Consider the following 10,494-nt stretch of genomic DNA (forward strand, 5'->3'; position numbering starts at 1 on the left):
TTTTTTTTTCTAAATTTTGGGACAATATTGTCTGATAAAGAGTTCATTTATATACATGTTTAAGTCAGAATGATTTAACATTTAAATTTGATTTCCTTATGACTTAAGAATAAGGCAATGCAGCACAGGGTTTCACATTTTAGATTCTTATAAACTTTTATTTACTGCAGGTTTAGAGTCAAACAAAGAGCTCTGGTCGAGAATATATGGTAAAAAAGTAGGGATGACTTAGATTTATTCTCCAACTTCTCTTCATTGGCACCAGGGGACAGTTTGGATTTAAATCAGTTCAACTTTATCAGCTTGAGTCTGTAGGAGGCTGAACTCTTCATGACTTATAGCTGGAAATAATTGGAAATATTAACGGTTTACTGGGACAAAACCAGCTTCATTATCCACAGATAAGAGGATAAAAAGCTCATTAACCAAAGACAGCCTCATTTTAAATTCCACACCAATTTGGGCTCCTGCCGCCTTTAAGGCCTACAGAGATTAAAAAGATCATTTAATAAAGATTTAATATTGGAAAGGGTCCCTTTCTGGAACCAGTTTGACACCCCTGATGTTGGATGTGTAACTATCTGGTTTCTATGTTGGTATTTAAAGCCATATAATGGGGTTGATATTGTCTGCAATACTATTACACTTGTAGCTTAAATGTACTGCCAAAATGTCCTGTTTAATAATAAAAATTTTGCCGTTTTCTACTGTATTTCTTTTGGAAATTAAAGCGTATCTCCTTGTCCTACATGATAACATCCAGTGATGGAATTATTCTCAGTATTTCTGCAGCAGGGCCATAGAAGTGGATCAGATGTGGAGATGTCTGACCTCGCTCTGCAGCTCTGAAGCTTCTTTAGCGTGCTGCGTCTGTGGAGTTTCAGGCAGGATGGAGAACAGAGACATTGACGCCTCCTTCTTCCCCTCCTCCTTGTACTTCGACTGAAAGAGGAGACAAATTAGGTTTAAATTGAGAGATGAGATGGTTTAAAAGTTTGGACATTGAATCAAACATGTGTTTAGACCTCAGAGATCACAGCGCTGATGTTCTTGGAGTGGATGAGCTCAGCTCCAGGCACAAACCGACTCTGACCCTTCATCTTCTCAAAGTCCTCCTTATACCTGACCTGCAGTTAGGAGGAGACATCGGGGTGTTTTATTACCAGCTGAATTTCTCCAGCCACAGGAAGGAAAGCTGATTGGATCAAAAAGAAAAATACTGAGCTTTTTGTTTTAGATGAAGTTCATTTTCAACTACACTAAATAATAAAGCTAAAAATGAGTAAACCTTTCAAAATAATTGAATTATCCGTTATTTAAGCTATTAGGTAAAATGATCTGCCAAGAGCATGAGTATTCTGGCCCCTAAACACCAGAATGTCCCCATTCTGGGACAATAAAGGGATTTTCTATTCTATATTCTGAATTCAAATAGAATAATGAAGGTGATTTTTGTTATGTTGGATGCATCTCTTTCCCTTATCAGATTGTTATTAGTTACCTATTCAAAGGAGGAGCGGAGAAGATTGTGTTAACTTTTAGTTCATCGTTTGCAGTGTGAATCCCTACTGAAAACAGAATCAGTTAAACCTCCTAGATGAAAACCTTTTCTGGATTTTCCCTTTTGTAAAATACATCTAAAGTGGAGGCTGGATGTTCTCCTTTCAAATGGAACCTGTTGATATGGTGAGGAACTCAATAAGCTGTTTGAATCAGCTGTGTTTCAACACAGATAGACATGAGAGACCAACCATTAAAGACTGGAGTTGGCGGTCATTGTTCTAAAACACAGGTCACGGACTGCGGTCCGGTTCCAGACCCACCTGCTGGCTAATCCAGACCCTATCCTGATTTAAAACATTTATAAATTACTGCATGTTGTCCAACAGCAGTGTCTAACTTCACTTGCGCTGCTTCTCTTGTTAATATGGTAAAGTCCTCCAGGCTACACGTGATCCAATGAGCTGCTGTCAGTCTGGGTTGCTGCTGCTGCTACTTTTAGACACATTCAAACCCAGGTTTAAAGCCTTGCAGGGCAGAATAAAGCCCACTGCTCTCATTAAGCCATGAAAAAGAAAGAAAAAAAAAGTTGTTGTTCTCTACTTCAAAAAATACTTTAGATTTTTTTAATATATATTTTTTATTTAAAAATTCAATGTATAAAATGGATACATAAACACCTTATTTTATTTCAGTGTTAAATTCTGTTTAAAGTAACAGATTATAATTAAAAATGTCTCTGAACCTTTACTGGTTGTTGTCTTTATTCGGACCCCGCTGATTTGAATTGGTTACCCCTGATCAAAAGCTTTTTAAGTTCACTTAACTTGAGACATAAATTGAATACAAACTTTGTTATCTAATTGTAAGCAGTATCAACAAATTTCAAATTGTCATAGTCTTGGTTCTGTTATGTTTTCTTTTGTGTATTCTGTTTTACTTTGTTCCATTAAATAATCATTTAATTAAATAAGTGTTTAATTATTTTGTTGTGTTTTCTGTTTTTTTTCTTCAGGTTTTTATTTGTTACCCTCTGCTGCCCTCTTGTGTTCTCCTTTTTCCCTAGCTGTCCTGTTCCTGCTCTGTTCACACCTGCTCCCAATCTGCACGTTAGTCCCCTCTTTGTTTCAGTCTCGCATAGATAAACCCTCTGTTCAGTTCCTCCAACTCCATCTCTCTGAGTCCTCCTCTTAGTGATTGTTTTCCCCCAGATGTCTCCTTAGTTTCTGGTTTGTTTGACTTTGTTTTGATTTTTGGATTCCTGCTTCCATTGTTTGTTTTCACTTCATAAAAATCCACAAGAAACTCACCTCTGACTCCCTGCCTCTGCATTTGGGTCCACAAACCTCAACCAAACTGTGACACAAATAGGCGAAAGCCAAAGAATCAGAATCATGTAAAAAAGTTTATATTTAACATGATGATATATATAACAAAATATAAGTTATGACTGATTTTTTTTTTTCATTTCCAGGATAGGGCTATCTGTAGCGGTTGCTGTTAGCAACAGGATCCAAGTCCCCATCAGGTGGGAGTCTTTTTCCTGTGAAATTTAATCTAAATAAAATTCGACTTACATCTATCTGATAAAAGTTGTACTTCAATATAAAATGAAATAATACATACAGTAAAACAGACCCGAAACAATGAAGGACACATAAAGGATAAATTACAGGTGGGATCAAAGGTAAACAACGCGGTACTGCCTGCTTCTGTCTCCCACTGAGCCTGGTTCTGGTTCTGCTGCAGGTTTCTTCCTGTTAAAAGGGACTGGATGCAATCAGCTGGTTTTCCTTACATAGAAACTTTGAACCATTCTGACTGTGAGATCTGGGTGAATTGTCTCTCTGAAGCGTCTTAAGATGACATGTTTAGGGAATTGCAGCTATATAAATAAACTGAAGTGAATTAAACTGAACGTTTATCACATTCAGCGACTACAATGGCAGAAAGAGAGAAAGCTGGAGGAGCAACAGAACAGAAAGTCTACAGATTAACCAAACGCTGATAAAAATAAACCTTAGAACAGAGAGAAGCATCTACAGTCAGATTTTTGCCCTCAAGCCAAACTTAAACTGCTTTAAAGTCAAGAGCAGCTCTGAAAGAAGAGAAAACTGTTTAAAATTAAAGTCAAATTAACAAAAGTTATTAGGAGCTCAGAAACGAAGAGAACAAAGAGTAGTTTTCTAAGTGTCCTCCTTCTCCATGTGTTGTTTCTAAATAAATACATCTTTGAAATTGTTGGGGATTGTTTCCATGGAAACAGCGATATTTTGGGGTTGAACAGCCTTCAGGATGAAGGTTAGCATCTTCATTCAGAGGAGATGAGAGGAATGAGAGAAGAAGGAATCAAGTTGATCCAACAGGGAGTGGAGGACAGCCTGCAGAAAGCAGGAGGTGTCTGCTGAAGGAAGCAGAACTACAGCAGCTGTAGGGATAAGTGAAGTTCTTCATGTAAGGCAGCCTGACCTGCATCCTGTATCTGATGATTCATTCTGTTGAGTTTGAATTGCAGCAGGGATTCAATATCACCGCCTCCCACGTCCTGATCTCCATTCAGCTGAGCTCCGTCTGCAGCGGGAGTCAAAGCGTTCTCCATCTGAGCTGAATAAAGGCCCACGGCTGGATCACTAGCAGAAACCTAACAACGGCAACGCTGCCGTAACAAGACGGAGAAACAACAGCTGGCATCTAGAGAGGGTTTATTTCTGAACCTTCAGCTCAAACCTTTGCAAACATCGATTATCTTCCAGATCTGACTTTTCTCTTTCTCTATATCAGCACGACTCTGAGAACATCAGCTTGGTTTGTTTACCAGTTTGCCCAACATTTCTCATCATATATGTCAACTTAGGCATGTATAGATTCTTAGATTAAACATCTTAGCACATTTTTTTAACTTTTCAGGCCAATATGGGTGAGTTACCTTAAAGCAGCCGGTTATCAGTGGAATAAAAGGACCCAGGGTCTCATTTATTAAGCTTGTGTGCTCATAAAACAGGGACTGAAACTTATGCCTCTTTCCACCCAAGGCCCCATTTAAATACACAGCGACATGCATTTAGTGCTTTATATGGACCATTTACGGTGCACCCTGGGGGTGAAGAGGACTGAACATGAGGTGGAGTCTTAGACATAAACCCTGAGGCAGATATTGTGAACACATGGTTTTATATCTGGATTATTTTTGGCGTGCAGATGTTTGACATATGTACACTTTTGTTATGAATTCCATGCAGTGTTTTATAAATGAGACAACTGGTCTCACCTACGGAAGATAAAAAAGTTACAGATTTTTTTATTTTAATTTATTTTAATATGGAAAAAAAAGTCTGAATTCTAAATTTTTTTCTCAGAATTTTGACGTTTTGTCAGAATTTTTCACAGAATTCCAAGGTCACTGAAAAAAACAACAACACAGAAGTTAACTGTGAAATTCTGTGAAAAAAGTTAAAATTATGTCTATAATCTCAGAATTCTTTAAAAAAAAAGTCAGAATTCTTAGATTAAAGTTAGAATTCTAAGATTAAATTCAGAATTCTAAGAAAATAACCTGAATTCTGAGATTAAAATCATTATACTGACTTCTTAGAGTATTAAATTCAAATAAAATAAAAGTCAGTTTTTAACCAGATATAAAAGCTAAAAAGATAGATTAACAGCATGAAATAATGTAGGTAACTAAAACAAGAGGGAGCAACAGAAAGTTAAAAGACTAAACTAAAACTTTTCATTTCAACCTTTTTATAGGAATCAATAGATTATATCTAAACCATCTGCAGCCCATCAGCTACAGACACGATGAATGTTTCTAAGTGGGAAAACATGAGATTCAGATGCCAGCCATCAGCGGACATCCCAGCAGGTTAAACCTAAGGTCAGAATGACAGAAGGCCCATCAGCTCTGCAGTGAACAGAAATGTCCAAACCTTTCACTTCCTCCACCAAAATCACCACTAATGAAAAAGCACTTAAGGCTGGTTCTTTTCTCTATGAAAAGAGATAAATAATCATATTGCAAATTGTTTTCCGTCTACCTGCTCAACCAATAATTGTACAAAAATAAATTATCATGACAGAAGTAAAAAAACAAAACAAATGATCACAGGCCTTGAAAGACGAGGTATTAAAGAAGAGTCCATAATTTCTAACCTGTTAGAGTAAAAAGATGCTGAAAGTTTGCAGACCTGCCTACTATATTTGAATGGAGGCAGCAACCCTAGCTAAGAAAAGAAAAATATTATCTGCTGCATTGAACATTTCCTATGTATAAAAACTACATTTTGTAATGAAAGAAAGATCCCTAAACGATGTCCATTTGATGGAGGCCATAGCTGTAAGACGCAACTCCAATTTCTATTCAATGGGAAAAAAAGACCCCCCTGAAATGTTTCTTTTAAGACAGAAAACAGCAACGAAAACATAGATTTATAAGTGATATATATAAAAAAAAAACGACTTCTGGAACAATGTTTTTTAGTCAGATGAAACATCTTTGAAAAGGATGAACATGATGGGAGAAACCCAATCAGCTATCAAACATGGTGGCGGCAGGGTGTGGATATGGGCTTCATCTGCTGCTACAGCCACCATGCTGCCACTGAGTGAACCATAATCTCCACTATAAACCAAAGTATGCTGGAGTTAAAAGTGGATATTCAACAGAACAACCAAGCTGGTTAACAACAATACAGATAAAAAATGAAATTAGTCAGGTGTTGCAATGGTCTAGTCAAAGTCCAGACCTAATCTGGATGAATGCTTTAATGCAGGCATGCCCAAAGTGGGTGGAGAGGGCTGCTCTCCTGCAGGTTTTAGAGGTTTCCCTGCCTCAGCTCAGCTGATTTACATTGATAGTTGACTAACAGGCTGTTTCTGAACTGCAATTATCAGAAAAAGCTGTTCTAAAGCAGAGAAACCTCTAAAACCTGCAGGACAGCGGGCCTCGAGGACCAACTTTGAGGATGCCTGCTTTAATTGGACATTCAGAACCAGAGAGAAGCCTGGACAGAAGAGTGGATCAGACTCCTCCACAATAATCAAAGAGAATAATGAAGTCTGACAGGAAACGTCTGCAGAGAGTCACTGATGTTAAAGGAGAAATATTTCTTAACATATTTTTAAATTTAGCTTCTGTTTTAATTAAACTGACCTATAAATGAGCTTCTGACTGTCAAACAGCAAAGAGGAAAAAAGGCATAAACTCACATCACTGAGGATCAAACTGCATCTTCTGTTAAAGGCTGGATCAGGCAGTGGAGGCTTTTCATCTGTGGAGGCCTAAAAAAAAAGGACACGGGAGCTTTTATTAAAGGAACAGCTGAAAACGATGACAGAGAAAGAAAACAGGCAGAAAAATCACCAAACTGTTGGGAGTCATAAGGAGTTAATCAGAAGAGGCATTTTTTCATTCATTAATCCTTTGCCTCTCAAATAGCTGAATTCAGCCCCCAGAAAGTTCTGCATCAAAGCCTAATAACAAGACGTTTTCATTTGTTCTCCAGCTAATCCTCTGTGAGCCGCCGTGCCAGGCCGCGTCCCGCGCCAAGGTCAACGTGAGACAGGATCCGTCTCAAAGCACAAATCATCAAAGTCTAGAAAATCCTCAGAGACCCCAGAGAACATGGAGAACAAGTGTTTATCTCAGCAGGGGAACTATTCAGGAGGACCAGACTGTGGGAGGTTCTGCTGCTTGTTCTGCTGTCAGGCCAGATTTAGCAGCTCAGACGCGTTTTAAAGGCGATACCATGACTTTACAAACTCCTGCACTAGTGGCTCATTCTGGTTACAAACATGTCTTTGGACTAAAACTGTTGACTTATTACATACTACACTTTGTTTTTATTCCATTTGTTAGTAAAACTTTTTACAATGAGTAAATTCAAAGATCCAGAGTGAAAAAGAACAAAATAAAAACTGATTCTGAGAGGGATAAGATATGAGCAGCAATATGAACACTGATGTTCATCCGTCAGCCAGGTTGATGGCTGCATGAGTAGGTTCTACCAGTAGATGGTGCTAGGGAGCATCAATATTGGGTCTGCTGATCACACCTAGTGCAAAAACTCTTTTCAGGCTCAAAGAGGACAAAGTAAACACTATCAGGGCAAACAATTGTCTTATGTTACTTTACTTCCACATTGAACAAAAAAAAAAAAAAAAGTTCACTGATGAACATACTGATTTTATCTTTAAATGAACTATAATGGTGAAACAAAACATTCTGATTAAATTCCTTTACTGAGATTTACCAAACTGGATGAATTTGATGAAAATCCAAGCATTTCTCTTCCTTCCATTAAAATAAATATCCACGCAAAATATCTTAAAGCTTAAGGTCGGATTCTCACCTCAGCCTCCCAATGTCCTAAAAACTCTTTTGTTTTAGTCTCCTCTTCCTCCTCCTCTTCCTCCTTCCCATCCTCCGTTCCTTCATTTCCATCCTCTTTGGTTTCTTCTTCATTTCCCTCTTCCACTAATCCAGTTTGATGAAGAACTGTTGTCACAGACGTCTCCATCGTCTCTTGGAGAAACTCCTCTCTCTTTTCCTCCACTGTTAACATTTTTTCCACCCCTCCATCTGACGATAAAGCAGCCGAATCATTTTCTGCCTCCATGCTGGTCACCTCTGTGGAAAAGGTGGAGTTCATTAGAAATATGCACATATTTATTTCAGATTTTCTAAACATACAATACTATAGTGGTGTTTAAATGGCTCACTGGAAACATTGATTCATTAATTGCAAAGACAAAGATGAGGATGGATGATGATGCTGTTAGAAAAATGCACCGTCAAGCAGCTTTCTTTGCAAATACAAAAAAAAAACCTTTCAAAAGTTCAGCATACTATGAATACTTGAACTATTTATTTTATTTTTTTTCAAGAAACCGCTTTACACCTGTGTTGCACGGAGGCGACCCCTTTAAATCACCTGCTAACAGGTTTCTGAGTTCAGAGTGATTTTGATGCCCCAGTTTGCTGTTTAAGTAAAGTCGCAGGATTATGTTGACCACCAGAAAACATCCATAATTTGGGTCTGGAGACAAGATAATGTCCCTTAATTTCTAAATTTGGATTGATCTTTTGATAAAACTATCATCCCATAGTTTGGGTCCATCTCTTCTACATGCTCTTCCTAACCATACGGCTTTATTGTTATCCACCATTAACCGTCGGAAAGTCATGCTTGATCCAAGTCATTCATGCAACCTAAACATTTCATCCATAAACGTATTTTCTTATGTTCTGCCTAAATCTGTACAGAATCCATGAACAGCTGACCAAGGAATAACCCCTGCACTGCAAAAAAATTGAATCTACATCAGTCAATTTTTCTTAAAATAAGTGCCCTTTTTCTTAAATTGAGGAGGAAAGTGAAACATTTTGCCAGTGGAACGAGACAATTTACATTTAAAATAAGAAAGTACAATTGTATTGTCTTATTTGAAGCGCATGTTATCTAATTATCTTATTCTTAGAGTGAAAATACTCATTCCATTGGCAAAGTATCTCATTTACCTACTCAAATTAAGGGTAAATACACTTAATATCAGAAATTTTTACTTATTTCTATATCGTTTTTCCAGTGTGAGGAACCTCAACAATGAGAGACTCTGCATTTCTTAGAGCATTACCAGATCTGATTGAAATCAGTCAAGAACTGAGCTTTTTAGAATGACACATCAACAATTTGGTCCCCGGCATTAGATGCTTAATTAAAATCTAAAAGCTTGAAACAATATGTTTTTTATGGGATCAGCAAATACTGAGGAATAACTCATGTATTCTATACCTGTAGAAACATGAACAGAATCCTGATCTCTTAGTTCGAACATGTTTCTTCTGTCATCAGACTTTCAAGGTCATTGATTTGTCCGTGTTGGATCTCCGTCAGTTTTTTTTTTTTTTTTCTAGCTTCCTTTTGAATCCTTTGGGGGGATTTTTACAAACAACCTTTCTCTCTTGTTTGTAAAATCACTTTCCTCTGGTTTGAATCTGCTTCTTGAACTCACCTTTGACCTGTAGTTTTGTCTCCGTATCCTTCAGGGGCTTCCTCTCTTCCAGCCTTCCTTCCTGGATGTTTCAGCTCTACTTTATATCCAATAACAAACAGTGGTTTACAGTATTGTAATGCACTGAATGGCTTTCCTGGTCTCTCCTTGGACTCCTAAGATTTTCCACTTCTTATTCAAGAGAGAAAAAAGCTGATATCCTTTTAGTTTAAAGGAAACTTCCAGTGTCTTTGTTTCGCTCTAACCGCCTCCAGGCTGTTAGAGAACTGCCTTGTTCTTGACCGTGTGCTGTGATGGTTGAATGTCGGCTCATCAGCCACCTCTTATCACCTCTGACTTCTACATTTAGCCACACACTTCAGAGCTTATCGCCACCGTGCCCTTCGTCTAAAACACAGTTCCAGTTATGGCTTCAGAGTCTCTGTGTGCGTGTTTGATGAGTGCTGAAGGTGAGCTCATATGGAAGGCTGTATATTGGAAGGAATGTACCAGGCTGCCCTTAGAACGCCTGCAACAGGAACTGCAGCTAACACAGGGAAATCCAACAAAAAGCTAAGAAATAAATATTTCTGTCTAAGCTGTTGGTCAGCATGCTAAATAAACCATAAACCTGTAATCAATTTGCCAATGTTGAATATCTAAGATGCTTAGACCGTTTCTACAGCCTATACCAAGAGGACAGCAGTACCGTCTAGCATAACTTTACATAACTATTTTTCACATATGAGGAAGCACAACAGAATCTAACGATAAACAGTCTTATAACAAACATAAGATCTACCAGATACCAAAGATGGCTCTGAAACTAGTGTTGCACCAATGCCGTTTTTTGGCCCTGATACCTGGCTGTGCAGTATCGGCCGATACCGATACCATCTGTTTGAAATTGATGTGTGTTTATATATAAAGACCTGCAAACCACTTGGATATAAAATAATTACCATCATGGCTTCGTCAAGCTGCTGCCTACCTTTGTGAAGC

The 10,494-nt window shown here is 37.9% G+C and overlaps 1 protein-coding gene across 1 annotated transcript in view; it reads right to left on the reverse strand.

Moving 5' to 3' along the window:
* Window positions 1-10,138, reverse strand: part of LOC107098890 (nebulette-like) — a 55,444-nt gene extending 45,306 nt beyond the window's left edge. Inside the window, exons 1-5 of the mRNA XM_015396768.1 lie at window positions 9,514-10,138; window positions 7,851-8,128; window positions 6,709-6,780; window positions 1,026-1,127; window positions 832-942 (exon numbers count right to left, since the gene is read on the reverse strand). Coding sequence (XP_015252254.1) covers window positions 832-942; window positions 1,026-1,127; window positions 6,709-6,780; window positions 7,851-8,117 — 552 coding nt within the window. The 5' untranslated portion in view covers window positions 8,118-8,128; window positions 9,514-10,138. The remainder of the gene's footprint in view (window positions 1-831; window positions 943-1,025; window positions 1,128-6,708; window positions 6,781-7,850; window positions 8,129-9,513) is intronic.
* Between the last annotated feature and the right edge of the window lie 356 nt (window positions 10,139-10,494).

This window comes from Cyprinodon variegatus, unplaced genomic scaffold (genome assembly GCF_000732505.1).
Source record: "Cyprinodon variegatus isolate N-32 unplaced genomic scaffold, C_variegatus-1.0 Scaffold819, whole genome shotgun sequence".
NCBI lineage: Eukaryota > Metazoa > Chordata > Actinopteri > Cyprinodontiformes > Cyprinodontidae > Cyprinodon > Cyprinodon variegatus.